We start from the raw sequence: 24,297 nt of genomic DNA on the forward strand, positions 1-24,297 counted from the left end.
TATGTTTATAACACCTCTAATAGGACTTGCATAAATCTTTGATCGATAATTTAATTACTGCATATATAACTTGATTTAGCTATTATTATGATACTTTACTAGGCATAATAATCAATACGTTTCAAGTTTATATTGTTAGGTTATTTATATGCTACTAACTTATAACTCTAAATTAATTACTAAGTAATATGATAGCATGCTAGTTAAAATAACTCGTAAGTATTTTCATACATTATGATAAGTATATTGGTGTGTCATAAAGAAGAATATTATTGTATTAAATATGACTTGAAACTCTTACAAAAATTTGGCGTTAATATCTATTGAAACTAATAATAAATATTGTAGAACAATTAAAATTACATATTAAAACTACTGTTTCAATACATCATTAGTTTATATGTTTTTGAGACATTCAATGTGCATGCATATAACATATAATATATTTTATAATCATATTATACTTTATCATTTATTATAAAGAAACCAACATCATAATATTAACTCAATTATTTTTGATAGTTTTCATCATGTCGAATTTGTCAAAGCTTGAATTTGTGGCACTTGACATTTCTGAAAAGAACTATTTGTCATGAGTATTTTATGTTGAAATTCACCTTACCGCTAAGGGTCTTAATGATTGTATAATCGAAGGAAATAAGGCATCAAGTCAGGATAAAGCGAAAGCTATGATTTTCCTTCGTCATCATCTTGATGAAAGCCTGAAGGTTGAATACTTAACAGTTAAAGATCCACTTGAATTGTGGATAGGTTTGAAAGGGAGGTATGACCACCTCAAGACAACTGTATTGCCAAGGGCTCCTTATGAGTGGATGCACTTACGGTTTCAAGATTATAAAACTGTAACTGAGTATAACTTTGTTGTATTTAGAATCACTTCCCAATTAATATTATGTGGGGAAGTTATAAAAGATGAGGACATGTTGGAAAAGACACTAACTACTTTCCATGCCTCCAATATGATATTACAGCAGCAATACCGTGAAAAGGGTTTTAAAAAATACTCTGAATTAATCTCATGCCTTCTGGTGGCTGAGCAACATAATGACCTTTTAATGAAAAATCATGAAGTCCGTTCCACTGGAAGTGCTCCATTACCGGAGGCCCACGGGGTAGAAGCACACGGCCAGTCTGAAATAATACAAAATAATCAGGGCCATAATAATGTGCGTGAATGTGGCAAAGGCAAAAGACGATATAATAATCGTCGAGGTGGTGGTCATAACAAAAGGGAGAACAATATGGGCTCTCAAAATAATCCTTCAAAAGGCAAGGGCGATCACTGTCATCGTTGTGGCCTTAAAGGTCACTAGAAAAATGAATGTCGGGCACCTGCGCATTTTGTCAGGCTGTATCAAAATTCCTTTAAAAGGAAAAGGAATAAAGGTGGTGCCTCCTCTTCTAATGCCCGAGTGGAGTCACATTTGACTCTAAAAAATGATGCTCAGGCAGGGTCTTCTCAAAAATATGATGAGAATGTTGAGGCGAATTTAGCATTGAAAGATGATGCTTTTGTTGGGCTCGATGATATTACTCATCTAGAAGCTGAGGACTTCTTTAGGGATCGCAATTGAAGATTGATAATTGAATTGGGAAATGAATAATATTTTGTGTTTTTAATGTCTTACTTAAAGTTCATGTACTTAAATTTTCTTTTGTTAAGTTTCATACTTCTTATTATGTATTTTTATTTTTATGAAGATAAATGAAATTTTCTAGTCTTCAATTGGATCCAAGATGAGTAATGGAGATATGTGTCTTCTGGACAGTGCCACAACTCATACGATACTAAGAGAAAAGAAATATTTCTCTCATTTGGTAATGAAAAAGGCATATGTTAATACAATATCTGGTAGTACAAAATTGATTGAGGGCTCTGGAGGAGCAGCCTTATTACTACCTGGAGAAACATTATTGGTAATTGATAATGCATTGTATTGTAGTAAGTCTCATAGAAACTTATTAAGTTTCAAGGTTATTCGCCAAAATGGCTATCATGTTGAGACTGCGAATGAAGGAAATGTTGAATACCTTTATATTACTACAATAAATGCGGAGAAGAAAACTGTGCATGAAAAATTGCATGCACTCTCTTCTGGGTTGTACCATACAAATACTGGTACGGTTGAATCACATGCCATAGTCAACAAAAGGTTTACTGGTTCTAATGATTTTATCATTTGGCACGACCGGTTGGGCCATCCCGGTTATAATATGATGCACAGAATAATTGAGAATTCACATGGGCATAGTTTGAAGAACCAAAATGTTCTTCAATCAAAGGAATTCTCTTGTGCTGCTTGTTCACAAGGAAAGTTGGTTATCAAACCATCAACAACTAAGGTTGGAGTGGAATCTCCCGCATTTCTGAAACGGATACAGGGTGATATATGTGGGCTTATTCACCCTGCATGTGGACCATTTAAATATTATATGGTCTTGATAGATGCATCTACAAGATGGTCTCATGTGTGCTTATTATCAACTCGCAATATGGCTTTTCCGAGGTTGTTGGCTCAAGTAATAAGGTTAAAATCACAATTTCCAGATTATGCAATAAAAACAATTCGTCTTGATAATGCTGGTGAGTTTACATCTCAAGCATTTAATGATTATTGTTTGTCCACTGGAATAACAGTTGAACATCCTGTTGCACATGTTCATACTCAAAATGGTTTAACAGAGTCATTGATTAAACGTCTTCAATTGATAGCTAGACCATTGCTGATGAGAACAAAGTTGCTTGTTTCGATTTGGAGGAATGCTATTTTGCATGCAGTGACACTTGTGCGCATAAGCCAACCAATTATCATGACATCTCCTCATTACAATTGGTTTTTGGTCAGTAGCCAAACATTTCCCATCTTAGAATCTTTGGTTGTGCGGTATATGTTCCAATTGCTCCACCACAACGCACAAAGATGGGTCCCCAAAGAAGGTTGGGGATGTATGTTGGGTATGAATGTCGTTCTATTATAAAATATTTGGAACCTAGAACTAGAGATTTATTTACGGTAAGGTTTGCTTATTGTCATTTTGATGAATCAGTATACCCAACATTAGGGGGAGAACAAAAGCAATTGGGAAATGAGATAGATTGGAATTCACTTTCACTGTCTCATTTAGATCTTCGAACAAATCAATGTGAGTAAGAAGTTCAAAAGATAATTTATTTGCAGAATATTGCAAATTAATTGCTGGATGTATTTACTAACCTTTCACGGGTTACTAAATCATATATCCCAGCTGCTAATGCTCAAGTTCGAGTTGATGTCCCGATAGGACAAAATGTTAAGGCAAATGAGTCCGGACCACGCTTAAAACGTGGTAGACCAATTGATTCCAAGGATAAAAATCCTCGAAAAAAAGGAATAAATGATCAAGATGATCATAATATAGAGGCAATTGCTCATAAAGAGCTCCGAGACATAATAAATGAAGACACCACAAAGGAGGTCCATGTACCTGAAAATAATGAGAATGAGGAAATCTCTATAAATTATGTCTCGACGAGAAAAATGTGGAATCGAAATAATATTGTGGTGGATAATATTTTTGCCTATAATGTTGCAGATGAAATAATGCAAAAAGATGAGGAATTAGAACCACGATCTGTCAATGAATGTAGATAGAGAAATGATTGGTCAAAATGGAAGGAAGAAATTCAAACAGAATTGGCTTCACTTGAAAAACGTGAAGTTTTTGGACCAATAGTCCGAACCCCTGAAGGTGTCAAGCCAGTTGGGTACAAGTGGGTTTTTGTGCGAAAACGAAATGAAAATGGTAAAGTCATAAGATATAAAGCACGACTTGTGGCATAAAAATTTTCGAAAAGACCTGACATTGATTGTGAGGAGACATATTCTCTTGTGTTAGATGCAATTACCTTCAGGTATCAAATAAATATGACAGTTCATGAAAAGCTTGAAATGCATCTAATGGATTTATATGGCTCACTAGACCACAACATTTTTATGAAAATCCCCGAAGCACTCAAAGTGCCTGAAGCATATGAAAATTCAAAAGAAAATTGTTCAATAAAGCTTCAAAAATCCTTATATGGATTGAAACAATCAAGATGAATGTGGTATAATCGTCTTAGCGAATATTTGCTAAAAGAAGGGTATAAGAATGACCATATTTATCCTTGTATTTTTATACGAAAGTCAAAATATGAATTTGTAATAATATCTGTTTATGTTGATGACTTGAACATCATTGGAACTCCTACAGAGCTTTCAAAAGCCGTTGAGTGTTTGAAGAAAGAATTTGAAATGAAAGATCTTGGAAAGACAAAATTTTGTCTTGGCCTTCAGATTGAACATTTGAAAAGTGAAATATTTATCCATCAATCAACATATACTGAAAAGGTTTTGAAGCGATTTTACATGGATAAATCACACCCATTGAGTACCCCGATGGTTGTGAGATCTCTCGATATAAATAAAGATCCATTCCGACCTCAAGAAAAGGATGAAAAGATTCTTGGTGATGAAACACCATATCTTAGTGCTATTTGGGCACTAATGTACCTAGCCAACAATACCCGGCCATATATTTGTTTTGCAGTAAGTTTATTGGCAAGATTCAGCTTATGTTCAACAAAAAGACATTGGAAAAGTGTTAAGCATATATTCATATATCTTCAAGGAACAATTGATACGGGATTGTTGTATTCTAATGCATCCAAGTCAGAATTGATCGGTTATGCAGATGCTGGCTATTTGTCTGATCCACAAAAAGCCCGATCTCAGACAGGCTATTTATTCACATATGGAGATAAAGCTATATCATGACGTTCGATGAAGCAAACAATAGTTGCTACTTCTTCAAATCATGCAGAGATAATAGCCATTCATGAAGCCAGTCTAGAGTGTGTATGATTAAGATCAATGACTAAACACATTTTGCCATTATGCGGTCTTTCTGTGCAAACAAAGATTCCAACAATATTGTATGAAGATAATGTTGCTTACATAGCTCAATTAAAGGGAGGATATATCAAAGGAGACCGAACAAAGTATATTTCACCTAAGTTCTTTTTCACACATGATCTTGAACAAAATGGTGAGATAAATGTTCAACAGATTCGTTCGAGTGATAATCTTGCAGATTTATTCACTAAGGCATTGCCAACATCAATATTTGAGAAATTAAGATATAAGATTGGAATGCGTCGTCTCCAGGATATCAAATAAAGTTTTCATCAGGGGAAGTAAAATACGCGTTGTACTCTTTTTCCCTTAACCAAAGTTTTGTCCCATTGGGTTTTTCTAGTAAGGTTTTTAAAGAGGCAGCACTCAAGGCGTATTACAAGGTATGTGTACTCTTTTTCCTTCACTAGGATTTTTCCCACTGTATTTTTCCTAGTAAGGTTTTAACGAGGCACATTATATATGAATATCCAAGGGGGAGTGTTATAAATACATTAATGTGGATGTCATCCGTAACTCTCTTCAAAGATCATCCGTAACTCTCTTTGAAGTTCATGTATGAAATAAATGAACACTATTTAATTCATGTAACTTTGAAGAGACATTTTGTACTATAAATAAGCGATGATTATTTTATAAAAAAAAAACAATTGAAAAGTACAGAAGAAAGAAATAAGAAAGCATTATCTCTCATTCCCATATATCTTGTCTATATATTTATTGTCAGATATTATTTTATATTGCTAATATTTCACAACAATTATTATTTTTTATCAGTATCGTGTTATTAAGTTAGTAATTTTGTATTTTAAAAAAATATTATCGGCTTGATTGGTTTTATAGTTTTTTGGAATATGTGTGGTCAACTCTATTTCAGCTCAAATTTTGTGCTACATTGATGACGATTCATTAAATGATATTCATTATTTTCAAAAGGCGAACATCATTTTTTGGAGCTTGTGTGTCACAAAACATAATTTCAAGATTATATCATATTTTGTGTGTGTATTATTTCATGAATTTTCTGGAATAAATGATACTCATTGTTTTCGAAAGTTAGATATCACTTTTTATGTATTTTATGTTTCACTAAACAATAATTCATGAATCTTGACTTTTTCGTGTATAGTAGTAATATAAATTTTCTGAAATATGTGTGATTGACAGGAATTAGATGATTTTCTCAATTTTTCGTGTGTGTTAATTCATGAATATTTTGGAGATATGCTGGTTTGCCCTTGGGGACCAATTGGCTCCATAGTTAAGGTCTTAACGGATGTCTATGAAATTTTTTGGCAAAATTCACGTAGGAGTTCCGGATCACCAAAAATCCATGGACTATAGCACACTAAAATCGATAAAATTGAGGGTTTACCTGCTCTGGGCTCGTTTGACCTTAAAAATTGGTCGATTTACTCGTGGGGACCAACTGGCTCAAGCGCTAAGGTTTTAACGGACGTCCATGAAAAATTTCGGCAAAAATTAAATCAGAATTTCGGATCACAAAAAATTCATGGACTATAGCACATGAAAATCAGCAAAATGGGGGGTTTACCTCTTTAGGGTTCGTTAGATCTTGAAAATGGGCCGGTTTACCCGTGGGGACCAACTGGCTCCATAGCTAAGGTCTTAACGGAAGTCCATGAAAAATTTCGATAAAAACCACGTCAAAATTTTGGATCACAAAAAATCCATGGACTATAGCACACGAAAATCTGCAAAATGGGGGGTTTACCTGCTCTAGGCTCGTTTGACCATGAAAATGGGTCGGTTTACCCGTGGGAACCAACTGGCTCCATAGCTAAGGTCTTAGCGGACGTCCATGAAAATTTTTGGCAAAAATCATGTCGAAATTTTGGATAACCAAAAATATAAAGAATATAGCACACGAAAATCGGCAAAATAGGGGGTTTACTTGCTTTAAGGCTTATTTGACCTTGAAAATGAGTCGATTTACACGTGGGACCAATTGGCTCCATATCTAAGGTCTTAACAGACGACCATGAAAAATTTCTGCAAGAATCGTATCTAAATTCTGGATCACCAAGAATCCATGGACTATAGCATATGAAAATTGGCAAAATAGGGTCTATCTGCTCTGGGCTCGTTTGACCTTGAAAATGGTCCGGTCTGCCCATGCGGACCAACTGACTCCATAACTAAAGTCTTAATGGACGTCCATGAAAAATTTTGACAAAAATTACGTCGAAATTCCCGATCAACAAAAATCCATGGACTATAGCATAAGAAAATCGGCAAAATAGGAGGTTTACCTGCTCTGCGCTCGTTTGACCTTGAAAATGGGCCGATTTTCCCGTGGGGACCAACTGGCTCCAAAGCTAAGGTCTTAACAAACGTCTATGAAAATTTTTGGGAAAAATCACGTTGAAATTCTTGATCACCAAAAATTCATGGACTATAGCACACGAAAATCGGCAAAATGGGGATTTACTTGCTCTAGGGCTAATTTGACCTTAAAAATGGACCGATTTTGCCAGTGAGGACCAACTGTGCTCCATAGCTAAGGTCTGAACGTACGTCCATGAAAAATTTCAGCAAAAATTACGTCAGAATTCCAGATCACCAAAATTCCATGGACTATATCACACGAAAATCGGCGAAATGGGGGGTTTACCTGGTTGAGGGTTCGTTTGACCTTGAAAATGGGCCGATTTGCCCGTGGGGTCAAATTGGCTCCACAGCTAAGGTTTTAACGGACGTCTATGAAAAATTTCGGCAAAAATCATGTCGAAATTCTGGATCACCAAAAATGCATGGACTATAGCACACGAAAATCGGCAAAATGGGGAGTTTACCTTCTCTGGGCTCGTTTGACCTTAAAAATGGGTCGATTTGCCCGTGGGGACCAACTGGCTTCATAACTAAGGTCTTAATGGATATCCATGAAAAATTTTGGCAAAATGGGGGTTCACCTGCTCTAAGGCTCGTTTGACCTTGAAAATAGGTCGGTTTTCCCGTGGGGACCAAAGCCAGCTCCATAGCTAAGGTCTTAACGGACGTCTATGAAAAATATCAGCAAAAATCACGTCGAAATTCTGGAGCACCTAAAATCCGTGGACTATGGCACACGAAAATCCGCAAAATAGGGGGTTTACCGGCTCTGGAGCTCGTTTGACCTTGAAAATGGGTGGATTTACCCGTGGGGACTAACTGCCTCCATAGCTAAAGTCTTAGCGGATGTCTATGGAAAATTTCGACAATAATCACGTCGGAATTCTGGATCACCAAAACTCTATGGACTATAGCACACGAAAATCGATAAAGTGTGGGGTTTACCTGCTATAATGCTCGTTTGACCTTAAAAATGGATTGATTTTCCCGTGGGGACCAATTAGCTCCATAGCTAAGGTCTTAACGGACGTCCATAAAATTTTTTGACAAAAATCACGTCGAAATTACGGATCACCAAACATTCATGGACTATAACACATAAAAATCGATAAAATGGGGGGTTTACCGGCTCTGGGATCGTTTGACCTTGAAAATGAGTCGGTTTGCCCCTGGGGACCAACTGACTCCATAACTAAGGTCTTAGCGGACGTCCATGGAGAATTTTGGAAAAAATCACGTCGTCGGAATTTGGAATCACCAAATATCAATGTACTATTGCACACGAAAATTGGCAAAATAGGGGGTTTACCTGCTTTGTGGCTCGTTTGACCTTGAAAATAGTCCGGTTTACCCATGGGGACCAGCTGGATCCATAGCTAACATCTTAACGGACGTCCATGAAAAATTTCGGCAAAAATCACGTCGAAATTCCCTATCACCACAAATCCATGGATTATATAGCACACGAAAATCGGCAAAATGAGGGGTTTACCTGCTCTACACTCGTTTGACCTTGAAAATGAGCAGGTTTTCCTGTGGGTACCAACTGGCTCCACAGTTAAGGTCTTAACGGACGTCCATAAAATTTTTTGGCAAAAATCACTTCGAAATTCCGGATCACCAAAAATCCATGGACTATAGCACACGAAAATTGGCAAAATAGGGGTTTACCTTCTCTAGGGCTCGTTTGACCTGTAAAATAAGTCGTTTGCCCGTGGGGACCAACTGACTCCATATCTAAGGTCTTAACGGACGTCCATGAAAAGTATCGGCAAAAATCACGTCGAAATTCTGGATCACCAAAAATCCATGGACTATAGAACACGAAAATCGACAAAATGGAGGTTTATTTGCTCTGGGTTTGTTTGACCTTGAAAATGGGCCGATTTACCCGTGGGGACCAACTGGCTCCATAACAAAGGTCTTAACGGAGGTCCTTGAAATTTTTTGGCAAAAATCACGTCGGAATTCCGGATCAACAAAAATTCATGCACTATAACACTCGAAAATCGGCAAATTGAGGGGTTTATTTTCTTTGCAGCTCGTTTGACTTTGAAAATTAGACTGTTTGCTCGTGGGGACCAATTGGCTCCACATCTAAGGTCTTAACGGACGTCCATGAAAAATTTCGGCAAAAATCACGTCGAAATCCAGATCACCAAAACTCCATGAACTATATCACACGAAAATCGACAAAATAGGGAATTACCTGCTCTGGGCTCGTTTGACTTTGAAAATGGACCAGTTTGCCCATGGGGACCAATCGGCTCCACAACTCAGGTTTTAAAGGACGTCCACGAAAAATTTTGGCAAAAATCACGTCAGAATTTTGAATCATCAAAAATCCATGGATTGTAGTATACGAAAATCGGAAACATGAAGGGTTTACCTGTTTTGGGGATTGTTTGACCTTAAAAATGAGTCGATTTTCCCGTAGGGACCTACTGGCTCCAAAGCTAAGGTCTTAATGGACGTCTATGAAAAAATTTGGCAAAAATCACGTCGGTATTCTGGATCACCAAAAATCCATGCATATAGCACACGAAAATCGGTAAAATGAGAGGTTTACGTGCTTTGGGGCTTGTTTGACCTTGAAATGGGTCAGTTTGCCCATGGGGACCAACTCAATCCATAACTAAGGTCTTAAGGGATGTCTATGAAAAATTTCGGCAAAAATCACGTCGAAATTCTGGATCACCAAAAAATTGTGGACTATAGCACACAAAAATCGACAAAATGGGGTGTTTACCTGCTCTAGGGCTCGTTTGAACTTGAAAATGGGCCGATTTTGTCCGTGGGGACCAGCTGGATCCAAAGCTAAGGTCTTAACGGACGTCCATGAAAAATTTCAGCGAAAATCGCATCAGATTTCAGATCACCAAAACCCATGGACTATAGCACACGAAAATTGGCAAAATAGGGGGTTTACCTGCTCTGGGCTCGTTTGACCTTGAAAATAGGTGGGTTTGCCCGTGGAGACCAACTAGCCCTATAGCTTAGGTCCTAACGGAAGTCCATGAAAAATTTTCTCAAAAATCACGTCGGAATTCTGGATCACCAATAATTCATGGACTATAGTACACGAAAATCGACAAAATGGGTGGTTTCTCTGCTCTGGAGCTCCTTTGACCTTGAAAATGGTTCGGTTTTCCCGTGGGGACCATTTGGCTCCATAACTAGGGTCTTAACGGACGTCCATGAAAATTTTTGGTGAAAATCACGTCAGAATTCTGAATCACTGAAAATTCATGGACTATAGCACACGAAAAACGGCAAAATGGGGGTTTACATGCTCTGGGGCTCGTTTGACCTTGAAAATTGATTGGTTTGCCTGTGGGGACCAACTGGCTCCATAACTAAAGTCTTAACGGACGTCCATGAAAAATTTCGACAAAAATCACGTCGGAATTCCAGATCACCAAAAATCCATAGACTATAGCACACAAAAATCGGCAAAATGGGGGGTTTACCTACTCTGGGGCTCGTTTGACCTTGAAAATTGTGATATGAAATTCCTACTTGTTTTTTGCTGAAATTTTTCATGGACATTCGTTAAGACCTTTATAATGGAGCCAGTTGGTCCGAAAGAGCAAACCGATGCATTTTCAAGTTCAAACGAGTCCCGAAGCAAGTAAAATTAGATTTTACCGATTTTCATGTACTATAGTCTATGGATTTTTGGTGAGCCAGAATTTCGGCTTTCTTTTGGCCGAAATTTTTCGTAGACATCCGTTAAGACCTTTGTAATAGAGTCAGTTGGTCCGAGGGGCAAACCAATGTTTTCAAGTTCAAACGAGCCCTAAAGTAGGTAAAACCAGGTTTTATCGATTTTCATGTACTTAGCTCACATTGTCTATTTTCGATTAAAGCTAATATCCCACAAGATGAACTAAGTTACTTTCTAAGGTTTTATGAAGTTTTCATATGATTCTAAGATGAATTGACTATGTTCATACTTTACAATCCTTTTGACAGGTTTTACTACATTTAGCTTGGTCATGCATATCATGTTTTCCTATTATGTCCCTTTATGATCATATTTTCATGTTCATGCATATCCCTCATAATTAGTATATTTCATATACTAATGCATACTTGTGCCTACATGTTTTAATGACGTAAGGTGTGACGCTTCTTCTCCCTCCGTTCGTGGCTAGTGAGCACTTGGAGAATTTGAAGACTTGGTGAGTCCTCATACTTTGAGGACAATGTCACATTTATTGATTTCCTTATGTTTTCGTTTTCAGACGTTGTATGTGGTGTACGGGTTACGTCCCAACCACTCTTTTGATGTAATAGATAGCTTGCCAAGACTTTGATGTACTTCCACTTATATGTCAAACTTTGTACTTGTGAGATTTCATGCTTTTCTCTATTATGTTGTGTATATGTATGTCAAGTGGTTTGTGTAGGGCCTTTCGGGGTCTTATACGTCATGTCACGTCTAAGGTGTACTTTGAGTCATGACAATTACGTATAGTCCCACCATTTTTTAAGGAAAATTTTCACATTTACGAGCCAACTTTAGAAATTACGCGACTTTCTTAGTTTTTCGTGTTTATTAGCCCATGAATCTGGTGATTCTGAAAACTTTATGAGAACTTCCGTAATGAGTTGGAAAAACATTACGTATAGTCTCGTCATTTTTTTAAGGCATATTTTCGCATATACATCTCGTAGAATTAGTCGAGGTGCACGAAAGTTGGCTTGGACACCAGCCATTCAATAAAAAAAAGGGTGCAAAAGCCGACGACATACCACTCACCTAAAAAAAAAAGACAGCGCAGTGCATTAGAGGCTATGCTTGGGGTCCAGGATATGGTCGAGACTATTGACCACTCCCCTATTTCTGAATTTCCTTGATGCAGTAATCCTAAATCAGTTCAGTTCAAAAACATTTTAAAGCTATCACCATACAAAAGAAACCAACATGAGACCAAAGCATTGGAGAGGTGCCACAACTGCTCAGCAAATGAAACTACAAATAGAGTACTTCGTAGTATTCCTCCCATGCCTTGAACCGCAGAAAATGTCTTCCATGAAAGCGGGACACAATCAAACAAAATGTCTAGATATTCGAGTTCAAAGTGAGGATTTCCCTAGAAATTAAAGCTCATCATCTTTGAAGTCTACAGCAAAATTCCAGTAATGAAGAACCCCAGCATCAGCAAAGACCTTACGAGCAGCAGCCTCAGTCCTGCACTCGTGAACCAAAAACCTATGAAAGCTCGATTTAGCAACAATCCCTTGCCAGACTAACACACACTTGTTGAGAGGCTTCTCTTCATCTTCGTCTTCGTCTTCTTTCTTAACAGCAGCAGCCCAATCTATTCGCCTAAGCATAAGTTTCCCATATCGCTTGATGGACTTTTTACCACCTTCAACTACCACCACATTTATATCTCCCAAGATAACCGCACACCCCGTCATGCGATTCTCCTGTGCATTGACATCGACCTTGAAGCGATTTTGAGGGTGTGAAAGGTCATTGATCCTGTATACTGAAACTATCGTCTCTGGCGCAATAGTTGGGTCGTCAAAGAGTCTCCTTTCTTTCTTCTCACGAAGCTCATCAGGAGTGAGCATCCGAGAAAGATTTCTGTCTATATGAGCCTGCTCGCGCTCAGCAGCAGCACTTCTAATCTCCTTTTCAAGCTTTGTGGGATCCTGAGTGGCTTCTGAGCCAAGGACTCTCATAAGATTACTCATTTTAATTTTTGGTTTTGGTGGTTCTAACAGGCCCTGACGTATCATTTCCTGCTTTTCTCTCTCCTGATCCATTCGGCGCCGGGTGCGCATTTTCTTCTGCTCCTTCTTGGTCAGCTTCAGTGGCTGTGGAGGAGGTGGAGCAGGTTCAGCAGGAGGCTCAATAGGACAGGGGTGTTCCACATAAATGGTGATCCTCTCCATCTTCAACATATCATCAGTTAAGTTACCGTTGACCATAACACCATAAGCACCAGATCGTAACAGAGGAGCTTCCCTGGCATGTCAGATGAAGAAACAAGAAATACTTGAGTGTCTAGTCAAAGTCATCATTTTTCGGAATTAAGAAGATTAAAACAAAGTAAGCATAGCTATAAAAGAAAATTTGGAGATCACACCCGAGGATCATCCACATATCATGTAAATTGAATAAAATATGGAAAAGTTAAGTCCTTTCAATCACATTATAATTGCACAATACCAGTAGTGTGGACCGCTGATAGTAGCAGATGTCAATTTTGTAGGATTCTTCTTAAACGAAAGTTATATTAAAAGGGGAGAGAAATTTGCATCACATGAACTCATCCGGAGTGTGTAAAGTGTGGCAGATAGGACAGTGCAAGATAAGAGACCATAACCACATCAAGGAGATAAGTCACATTATAAGTGATGTACACAGACTAGAAGCACCCAGGACACAGACCCATCAAAACAATTATCCATCTGATGGTTAGACACAAGACCAATAGTGTTCAAGATCCACTTCCATCTGTGGAACTCACTAAACACACAACGCATAGTGGCCTCAACATCGAATGAGGAGACAGATTAAGGGTCCACTAGGGGGGAAAGCATATGATAGACTAAAAAAAGTAAAAAAAAGGGAGATTGAAACAACTTACCACCACTCAACATCAGGTATTGGTTCCTTTGATTTTTCTTTGGTGATAATCCTCTCTGACACCTCAATAAGATTTGGATTTATGTCAGGCTCTGCTTTTGCCTTTGCCAATTGCACTTGCTTTATCCTCAGCTCTTTGGTTCGTAATTCACCAAATTGGCTCTGCAAAATCAAATATTACATAATTAATAAAACCTAATCAAGAGTAATAAGAAGAATAAAGAGAGAATCACAAAAGAATGTGAAAATACAACAACGAGAACAAATTATGAAGTACCTTTAACTTGATTATTTCTGCGTCTCGGGACCATTTACCTTCCTCCACAAACTGAAATGACATCTTCTTGGGCCTCAATATTTTGTTCTTGTCAATGCCCATCCTCGGATCAAAATGAGGATTTTTATCAAGATCAATGTCAAGTTCAGGTTTGAGAAGTTGGAAGCTCTCTTTGTTCTGCTTATTGATGTTTACCTGCACAACAACCCAAAGTCAGCACCACAAGCTATTGGAATAAATATAGAAACACTAAAAAAGATGGCCTGAACATGTATGAGCCGTACCTTAAGGGTGCTAGATGGCTTAGGCACATTGACCACATTTCCCTGCTCATCAATTTCTCTGCCAAATGCATCCAAACAAAGAACGGTGGCTTTAGCGAGTTTTGGCTGAATTATAACCTCTGGAGGCATTTGCCCAGGAAACATGTTAGTGAGGGAGGGACACTCCGGGTCCTGCCGGAATTCGATCTTAGCAGAAAACTCCTGCGCACGCTTCATCGCTTCGTAGCTCTGTGCTGTGAGGCCCGCAACATGAGGCAAGCTACTGGGTAGCATATTTACAGAAACCATGGTAGCTATAGATGATGTGCTACGTTCTGAACCTGGAGTGGGTAATATCCCTTCATCTGAAGATGCAACTGGTGGTGGCAATATCGCCACATTGGTTGAAGGGGCTTTAAGGCTCTCCTTGGAACCCATTTGTGAACTTCCATCTCTCGTAGAGTTGGCACCCTTGATTAACTACAGAAATTAAAAGAGAAAATAAATAATAGTTTAAGATCGTTGACACAAAACAAAGGGAAGGCTTCCCTATAAACCTATGAGGGAAAAGGATAAAAAAGAAGCTCTTCTCTCTAAGGGCCTTCTGCATACTTTTAATCTAAGTTGCTCGGAATCTTCAAAAATGATGTCGGGTGCGTGTTAGATCCTTCAAAAGTAGTACATTTTTGGAGGATCCGACACAGGTGCGGCAACATATTTGGAGAGTCCAAGCAACTTAGCTTTTAATCATGTAGTGCTTCTCATTTCCCACTAAAGAAAGAGATAGGAATAGGGAGCCCAGGTAAAAGGAGAACAGACTTACAAACTGTAGAAATAAGCTGGGTGTTTAGATGCAAACTTACCAAAGGAATTCTCTTAAGCTTTTCTTTCAGCACCTTATGCCTTTGTTTGAGATCGTTTGCATTTCCTTTAGCATCAATGGATAAGGTCGCACTCTTGCCAGTGTCACGAGCTGCCCCATCTGTACTAGATTTCCCAAGAACCTTATGAAATCTGTTAATATTAACTCCCTTATTTTCATTTGTGGTAGAAATTGAAGATACCTTGGTAGCAGGAGAATCACTACGAGTCAAAGGTTTATCAGGGGAAGTCCTTGATGCTGCACTGTATGATCCCATTGCGACACTCTGCAATTAAGAAAGTCAAATGCATAAATCAGGACAAACATCTTGATGAAAGAAACAATAGAATATACAACAACATACAACTGAGAAACAAGACGTGCCAGACTAGTCAAGTGACGCTCTATCAGATAAAAAAGAAACCAGATTACAGACTTCTTAAGACATAATAAAGAGAGGAAGCCACACCTAGGGTGCAATTTCAACAACAATTAAGAAATGTAATTCATAAAGACAATGCAGAAGTATGCAGCGTTGTATCCCAGTAACAAAGGTGCATGGAAATAAGAACTAAGCAAGACATATACAAACATAGGTAAAAGCAACGCAACAATGTAAATGTGATATGCAACTTGGAAGAACAATATTGAAACAAAACAACTCACAGTATCAATGGTATCAACACCCTGTCCATCGTCAAAGGGCACCCGTTTCGGTTCTTCCTTCACAGTTCTCATTTCAAATCCTTTTCCCTTCTTTTCTTCATCGATTTCCACATCTTCCTTATCCATCAACTTCACATCGCCAACTCTCAGTTTATCCTTCTTAACCTCCGAACCCCTAGCTCTCTTCTCATCTACATTCCTCGTATCCACATTCTCTCCTCTATCTTTCCTCTTATGCGAATTTCTTCTCTCCATTGAATCCTCTCTGTTAACTTCCAACTCAAACGATTTCTCGCATCTATCCTGATCACGTGATTTCTCATGCCTTTCACGATCATAAGCTCTATCTATGCTTCCTTCCCTCTCACGATCTCGTCGCCGATCATCGATCTGACGTTGATTCTCATCCTCGCGATAGTGACCTCTACCTCTGCTTCCTTCACGTTCAACCGATCTCTCACGGTCTTGACGTCGCCGATCATCGGACCGGTGTCGGTTCTCTTCGTCACGGTGTTGCTTCGAACGGTGGCGATGACGGCGGTGATCGTCGTCGCCGTCGCCGTCCCTGGATCCTCTTTCTCTCCTACTCGATTTTTCTCTCTCCATTATCAATTTTTCTTTAGGGATTCTGAAACTCTTTTTTCTTTCAAATTCGTATAAATTTATGGATTTGAGATTTGGCGCTCTAATGGGTCGGGTTTTAAGTACTTATATTTTTTTAAAATATAATCCTATTAAATTTTACTACTATGAAATTAATACTTATTAAATTTTGTCACGATTGTCTAACAAAAATTCCCCTAACTAAAATGAAGGCTATCACAAAGGAGATTTTATAGTATATTGTTATATATTGTTCACGTAATAAATATCTAGTTTTGAATGCAGAAAAAAGGGATGTTGATTGTTACGTCGATTGAGGAAACGACATGTGATCACCATGTTTTGACAAGGTGATAATTCTTACCTTATAAGTTAGTGTTTCAGATTACAGTGGGTCTAGATTCGTTTTACTTCTATATGTTTTGTAGCAAATTTGCTAATGATAAAAGTTACTCTAGGAGATGTGAAAAAATAATGGAACCATTAAAACTTCATATCATAGAAAATAATTATCATCACAATTCACATACTTTGGCATTAGTGGTTATTAGCTGCATTCCGAAAATGCGTGAGTCATATGACTTTCAAATTAAGTTCCGAATTAGTAAATGTCACTAAAGTGAGTGGCGATGGCATACACAAAAAGGAAGTGACTCATAGAATGACTGATGTAAATAGAGCTTTTGCACGATTTAAACATCTCGATCGGAAAAGAAGGAAGAGAAAGAAAGAACGATAGATTTCTCGAAACAAAAAAAGAGGAAATGAAAGATGAAATATAAATCATGAATCAACTAAGCTCTTTCGAGGACTTCCTAAAGAAAAACCTCATAAGATTTAATCCTATTCGTGGAGATTCCGTAACTATTCCGAAATTGGAAAGTTCACTTGAAGAAATGGATAATCTTCAATATGCATCATTGAGTCATCAGCCTGGAGTTATAGCAAGAACCCTCTTTGAACTTTAGAAGCCAAAAGGATTCAACATATGTTCATCTCATATGTGCATAATCTTGGAGACCTTGTGGAAGTATAGTAGAAGAACATCAAATTTGCTTTGATATGCGTTACCTGAGTCGAGGGTCTTTTTAAAAACAGTCTCTCTACCTTCACGAGGTAGTATGTTGTTGTATAGTTGAAGAACATCATAAACTTACCAAAAATGACAAATGCAATACCATTATGACATTGAATTGTGAATTTGTGATGATGAATAGAGACACATGAACACTTGAATTGCTCTATCGTGCTAGTGAACAACTCGGTAAAAAATACCTAATGAAAACTTATGTATGTATAGTATAACCGCGGCTTCAAATCAATTGAAGCAACACAAGTATCTGTTATAACATAGAAATCTAAAGAAAGGAGAATACAAATATACAATCCAAAGGCAGAGACCTGCATTTTATCCTAACATACATCACATGAGTCTTTGTTTTCAGATTTTACCATTTGGCAAAAAACTTTGCTCATTGAAACACCAGCAAGATCAGCCATACTCCCCATGCTGTATTCAGTACTTAAGACACTATTATCCAACTGATTATCCGATATCTCGTTCTCTTGTGTTGTTTTTTCATCTTTCCCTTGAAGTTTCAATGCATATTCCAAGTTCCACAAAACTTCTCCCATAGTCGGCCTGTCTGCACCATATTCAGCCAAGCATTTCTCAGCAGTCTCTACAAACTTCATCAGAGATTCTGGTGTAATCTCGTGTGCAATCCTAGGATCAACAATTGCCTCCGATTCTCCTGTCATTAAACATTTCATCACATATTCAACCAAGTTTACCGATTCTCTGGGAAGAGAGGGATCGATAACGGGCCTTCCACAGAGGACTTCAAACATAACAACACCAAAGGAATAGACATCAGATTTATCGGTTAGTTGTTGCCTTGTCAAATACTCTGGATCAAGATATCCAAAACTTCCTTTCACTGCAGTACTAACATGTGTCTGATCAATTTCTGGACCAATTTTCGATAGTCCAAAATCAGAAACTTTAGCCTGGAGATTTTCATCTAGAAGTATATTCGAGGACTTGACATCTCGGTGTATGATTGCCTTATGAGAACCAGTATGAAGATAGTGAAGTCCTTTTGCTGATCCTATGCAAATTTCAAGCCTTTGTGTCCAATTCAAATTCGGAAGGTCCGAACCATACAGATGATCCTTAAGAGTTCCATTCTCCATGTACTCGTAAATGATTATCATCTCATTCTTTTCATTACAGTAACCGATCAGTGAGACCAAATGGCGGTGTCTAAACTGAGACAGCATTTCGACTTCAGTCATGAACTCGGCAAGACCTTGTTGTGATTGATGAAATCCTCTCTTCACTGCCACCTTTGTGTTATCCTTCAAAATTCCCTTGTAAACTTTTCCAAAACCACCAAAGCCTATGATCATGGTTTCACTGAAGTGATCGGTTGCTTCCTGAACTGCTACAAGAGGGAACAGGTACCCCATATTAGACTTGGAAATGATAGATGCTTCTTTAGCTCCAACTGCTGTATGATTTTCCTCTGTTGAATCATCAACAGTTGTCCGTATTCTACTTCTGCAAAAGAGAATAGACACCACAACCAAAACGATGCAAATGATCGATCCTCCAATAGTTGATCCAATGATCAACCATGTTTTTGTCTTCTTTGAAGTAGGCACCGAGGACTGAATCTCAGCATCTGAGGCATCAAGACTTCCCTTGACATTGCTTATTTTCATGATCTCGAGACCATTCAGGAGGCCATCCGGATATGCATTACGTATACCTGCAGGACCAATGCTAATGCCAATGCTGTGAATGTTCTTTAACCTTGTAAAAACATCCATGTAATACGGAGAACCAAGGACATTTGATGTCTTGTTTTTAAGATCAAGGTCCCTCGAAGCAAATTGGGAATTGATGTAAACATTGAATAATAGTTCATGGTCACCACCTCCTTTTTTTGGATCATTGTGGCCAGTTACTATGTCACAAAAGTGGAACCTGATGAAATAGTCGAAGCCAGGATCAACATCAAACAACCACGTGATGTTTAGAGAAACAGTGGGATCATCCACTTGCAGCCTCGTAGCAGTCCCATACACCGATGGAGGGGCAATATTCCTAGAAGTCCCTCCTCGTGTGTAATTCACAGCTTGTGTGCTCGATAGAAACTGAAAAACATTCCTGCTTGTTAAGTATCTTTCATCAGATTCCCAAGATCGCCACGAGGTATCATTTTGAGGCAACACTGAAACATTCCCCATATTCACCCTCACAACTGTTTCTAAAGCTTGTTCCCTCAAACTATGAGTTCCAATACCAACAGGAATGAGCTCATCAGGAAGTGAAATGATTTCCAACGCATTTACAAACGCAAACGAGCTAGAAAAAGGCGTAAACGTAAGAACAAGACTAGTACTAGTAATGTTCAAAGTGTACTCTTTTACTAAAGGACCACTCAATGATTGAAAGCTCTTGATCAAAGTGAAGTTCTGAATAGAAACAGAGAACTTAGCAGAACTAAGATTGAAATTTCTATACGAAAACGGATAGAAATACAGGCGAATCCAATGGCGCCCTTGTTTCTTGATTGAAAATGTGAATTTTGAAGTCTCATTAAGAATTCTAGCAGTTTGATAAAGATTTGAACTATTACTAGATGGAATAGACTCTAGAGTTGTATTAACAAATACCCTTTGAGGGGAATTCAAGTTATCAGCTAAGAAAACTCTATCACCTATAGTAGTATTTTTAAATGAACCACAGTTTATGAGATAGTTATCAACAGGATCAAACTCTAAGGCACATATCATCAAACACAGGACAGACAATACCAAAACAAACAAATGAAGTATTGCAAAATCCATAATGGTTTTCATTTCTTGAAATGAGGAGCTAAAAAAGACTCAATTTTTATGTCATTGTTCAAAAAATGCAATCTTGAAATATACTTAAAATTTGATTTCACTAGAACCCCACAACACCAAATGGACTAAACTTTGAAGAAAGTGAAAAAAAAAACAAACTTTGAAATCTTGAAATGAACTTAATATGTGATATCAACAACCCCAACACACCAAATGGGCTAAACTTTCAAGAAAAAAAAAAGTTGTCAACTTTGTGTAATTGTGTTGCACTTAGCATTCAAGAATTTGAAGTCTAATTTAAGAATGGAGAAAAAATGGTTCTATGTTCAATTTGGTGTATGAGAAAAAAATGATGAAAAGCACAACTACCCTTATACACATTTTTTTTCTAACACAAGCAAGATTAGCTTTTTAAGAATAAGAAAATAGCAATTTTAGTCCCTCAAATATCAACAAATTTAGATTTTGATCCTTATAATTTCTAGTTAAACACATTTAACCTTTAGTTTAGTCCCTTGGATCGGGTATCTTCTTAATTTAATGAATCAATTAACGATTATCGATGTGTTGTGTTAACTTTTTATCGATATATTTTTTCTTGAGTTGATGGTCTATAGAAAACAGTCTCTCTACCTCTCAAGATAAGACTAAAATTTGTGTACATTGCATCATTTTTTAATTTCACTTATGAGATTACACTGAGCATGATGTTGTTCTTATTTATTACTCCATTTTTTAAGGTAATTTAATTCAAAAAAAGTCTAAATATCACATATTTCTCATACAAAGGAACCAAAACATATACTTTAGTTAATTAAAGATAAAATGTGTTTAATCAAGTATTTGAATGATCCAAATTAAAAAAAAATTAAAAAATGAAGGACCATAAATGCAATTACCTTAAGAAAAAATCAAAAAAGTGAAAGCAACAAAAAAAAAATCCTTTTGATATTTGTTGAATGTGGCACATAGTGTTTGAAGAATTCCCAAGGAAGAATTTAAAAGGAACTTAAAAATAATAAAATAAACTAAGAGTCAAAAGGCAAAATTGGTGCATAGAATTATGAACAAAGCTACAAAAAAAATAAAGAAAGGAAGACCAATAGATGGAATAGAGGATAACAGCTATTAAGATAAGGTCTCTCATATTACATGTGAGACTTTTGAAAATGATGTTAGAACATTATGAGAAAATTGTGACGAAGTTAGAAATTTTAATAATTTTAATTTTACGATCTAAAATAATTATATTGAATTTTCGTTATCACTAAAATGGAAACTTCCTTTACATCAACAACAAGGGCGGATTTATCGTGTTTGTTACAAATTTACATAAATTTAATATTTTTGTATCCAAATCCTATATATATTTTAAAAATTTTAGTTTATATAAATAAATATATATGGGGAAGTCAAAAATTTTAATAATTTTAACTTATGATCTAAATAATTATTGAATTTTCGTTATCACTAAAATGGAAACTTCCTTTACATCAACAACAGTGGTAGATTTATTATGTTTATTACAAATTTACGCAAAATTTAGTATAATCATTTATATATTTTTTTAAAACTACTTTAAAAAATCATTTATATATATATAACCAATTATTGTGTTACTTTGAGGTTAAAATTATAAATATACCTAAAAAAAATTATTTGCATAAAATAATTTTTCAACAAAAGAAAATTTAATTAGAACTTTTTTTTTGGTCATAGAAAGTAAGGACATGCAATAAATTTGTCAGAAGACATTGATTGTTCACACCTACTTAAACTAAATTTATTTGTCTAGTGATTTGATGTAGGAGAAGTTTCCTTGTAATAGCTTCAACAAAAACAATTTTTGAGAATTTTAATTTATCCATGGCCATTCAATTTTTAATTTATTACACTAAAGTCATAAAATTGTTTTTTTTATAATGAAAACTATATTATATATCATTCAAAGAGAAGCAAAAAATATTGAGTTGGATTAAAAAAATACAATAAAAAGTCACATCAACAATATACTCATTATATAATATATACTTGGCATTACAAAAAGATATTAAAAAAATAAATCTTCAACCAAGACTTAATTAATCGATATATTTCACCAAGTGACAAAGCAATAACCAATGAATGAGATTTAATTGAACATGTTGACTTACTTTTAGACGTAGAATCCTCTAGTTAAAAATTTTAATTTTAATTTTGATATCGAAAAATGAAATATTTATTTTTTAGATAGTGTCACGTGGATCCGATATTATGTAAGAAAGTTTGGCAACCTAGGCTCTAATTTATGTTGTCATTACCTTTGATGCATAGACATAACTGAATTATTTTTTCGTTAAATTAGTAAAAATAAAATGATCGTTTATGAAATTATGCTCGATATTTCAATTTCGAGATAAATAAATGGAGATGGACCATATGCTAATATGTCCTTGTTTTGATGCGACTAAAACGCGTTTATTTATACACAAAAGAGAAAATTCAAACAACTAATTGATAGCAACATATAATAACAAGTGGTTATTTAAATTCATTTGTATTTTTTGTCATTTATTAATATGGACAAATGACTTAAAAGAAAAATTGATTTGCGTGTATTTTGTTTCTTTTGCAATGTTGCTTGAATTTAGAAACTTCACATTTATAAATTGAGAATTTTAAATAATTCTTGATTTTTTTAGTGTTTGGTTGATTTGGGAATCTATTTTAATTATGTTGACATAATACCTATTATTATTCTTAGCATAATTCATTTGATATTTTGCTTTTTTTTTAAATTATATGATTATCCAATCTTAACTACATTTTTATTTGATTAGCATACTTGAGTGTCACAATATTTTTATTATAAGTCTATCATCATTAAAAAAATGTTTATATTTAAATATTAATTCTAAACTTCTTATTTTACTCCTAATAACACTATTATATATTCACATAGGATTTGTGTCATGTTTATGATCACAACTTCCAAACACTTACTTCCTCTTACTTAAACTCCGTAAACTCAATCAAACTATATCGCATAAATTGAATTTGACAGCGTATTAACAATCAATAGGTTGATAATATGATCTAGGTGATGTGCATTTTTTTCGAAGGTGATTCAAGTGTAACAAAATACTTTAAATGTAAATATGATTCGCGATATATACATCTAGCTAATCCGTATCCGCTATAAAGATACTTTAATAACCACATAATTTTAGTGACACGATCACCAAGGGATATGGTATGTGACCAATTCACTCATTAAGCAAAGATTATTGTTTCATGTCCACAAGTAGGCAATGAAGGTTCTATCCAATATTCGTAACGGATGGAACTAATTTTGATCAAGAACGTTCATTGTTGAGATTTAAATTAAAAAGAAAACGTCAAATATTTTCTTTTAACTTAAAATCAGCAACAGGCTGTTTGGCCATTGAATATTATACTTTGAGATTATAAATGCAAACCTTGAAAATAGAAATTTATGTGATATAAAATGTGAATCAAAATTAATCAGATCAGTGAATTACAGTACTAGATGGTCATTGAAATAAATGTTAGTAACAAAAATTGAAGTGGTTAGGGAAGCATATTAATTTGGTGTACCAACTATTAAAGAAGTAAACTACTCTCACTAAATATGTTGAAAACCTGAATAGCCACCTACATTGACCATGTAAGTATAGGGTCCAGCTAGCTTAAGAGCACCATGCATTTATTTTGAGAAATATTTATTATTGATTAGAAGTATATTGATTTGATTAATTTAAATTCATGTTAAATATATTAATTTAGGTAGTAAAGTGGTTTTTATAAAGAAAATTTTCATTCTCACGATTCAAACTCGAGATCTCAAATTAAGA

General features: G+C 36.0%; 4 protein-coding genes across 6 annotated transcripts in view; 1 reads left to right on the plus strand and 3 right to left on the minus strand.

Moving 5' to 3' along the window:
* The window catches only part of LOC125868316 (serine/arginine-rich splicing factor RS2Z32-like), a 79,648-nt gene that overhangs the window by 43,516 nt on the left and 11,835 nt on the right, over positions 1 to 24,297 (minus strand). The window lies entirely within an intron of this gene.
* LOC125868994 (uncharacterized) lies at positions 690 to 1,595 on the plus strand. The gene is made up of 2 exons (XM_049549548.1): positions 690 to 1,326; positions 1,474 to 1,595. Exons 1-2 carry the CDS (start codon positions 690 to 692, stop codon positions 1,593 to 1,595), a joined length of 759 nt encoding a protein of 252 aa, XP_049405505.1.
* Positions 12,071 to 16,626, minus strand: LOC125868312 (protein RDM16-like). Of its 3 annotated transcripts, none has more exons than XM_049548964.1 (6): positions 15,983 to 16,626; positions 15,318 to 15,602; positions 14,476 to 14,934; positions 14,192 to 14,386; positions 13,916 to 14,076; positions 12,071 to 13,290 (listed from the first exon to the last, which is right to left on the minus strand). In XM_049548964.1, exons 1-6 carry the CDS (start codon positions 16,586 to 16,588, stop codon positions 12,414 to 12,416), a joined length of 2,583 nt encoding a protein of 860 aa, XP_049404921.1. In that variant the 5' UTR covers positions 16,589 to 16,626; the 3' UTR covers positions 12,071 to 12,413. The 3 variants fall into 3 exon arrangements, with proteins under 3 accessions (XP_049404921.1, XP_049404922.1, XP_049404923.1); XM_049548965.1 differs by lacking the exon at positions 15,983 to 16,626 and having other exon boundaries at positions 12,080 to 13,290; positions 15,318 to 15,436; positions 15,519 to 15,602; XM_049548966.1 differs by lacking the exon at positions 15,983 to 16,626 and having other exon boundaries at positions 12,080 to 13,290; positions 15,318 to 15,441; positions 15,519 to 15,602.
* Positions 17,862 to 20,775, minus strand: LOC125868314 (receptor-like protein kinase HERK 1). The gene has a single exon (XM_049548967.1). It carries the CDS (start codon positions 20,453 to 20,455, stop codon positions 17,999 to 18,001), a length of 2,457 nt encoding a protein of 818 aa, XP_049404924.1. The 5' UTR covers positions 20,456 to 20,775; the 3' UTR covers positions 17,862 to 17,998.

Source organism: Solanum stenotomum, chromosome 6 (assembly GCF_019186545.1).
Source record: "Solanum stenotomum isolate F172 chromosome 6, ASM1918654v1, whole genome shotgun sequence".
NCBI classification, from domain to species: Eukaryota; Viridiplantae; Streptophyta; class Magnoliopsida; order Solanales; family Solanaceae; genus Solanum; species Solanum stenotomum.

Bases quoted from the DNA above. Each gene is read 5' to 3' on its own strand.
- LOC125868994 (XM_049549548.1), top strand. From the start codon at position 690: ATGATTTTCCTTCGTCATCATCTTGATGAAAGCCTGAAGGTTGAATAC. The intron at 1,327-1,473 runs GTCACTAGAAAA...ATGCTCAGGCAG, and splicing joins TCATCGTTGTGGCCTTAAAG to GGTCTTCTCAAAAATATGAT.
- LOC125868312 (XM_049548964.1), bottom strand. From the start codon at position 16,588: ATGGAGAGAGAAAAATCGAGTAGGAGAGAAAGAGGATCCAGGGACGGC. The intron at 14,935-15,317 runs GTAAGTTTGCAT...TAATTTCTGTAG, and splicing joins AGCTTAAGAGAATTCCTTTG to TTAATCAAGGGTGCCAACTC. The intron at 13,291-13,915 runs GTAAGTTGTTTC...CTGACATGCCAG, and splicing joins ATACCTGATGTTGAGTGGTG to GGAAGCTCCTCTGTTACGAT.
- LOC125868314 (XM_049548967.1), bottom strand. From the start codon at position 20,455: ATGAAAACCATTATGGATTTTGCAATACTTCATTTGTTTGTTTTGGTA.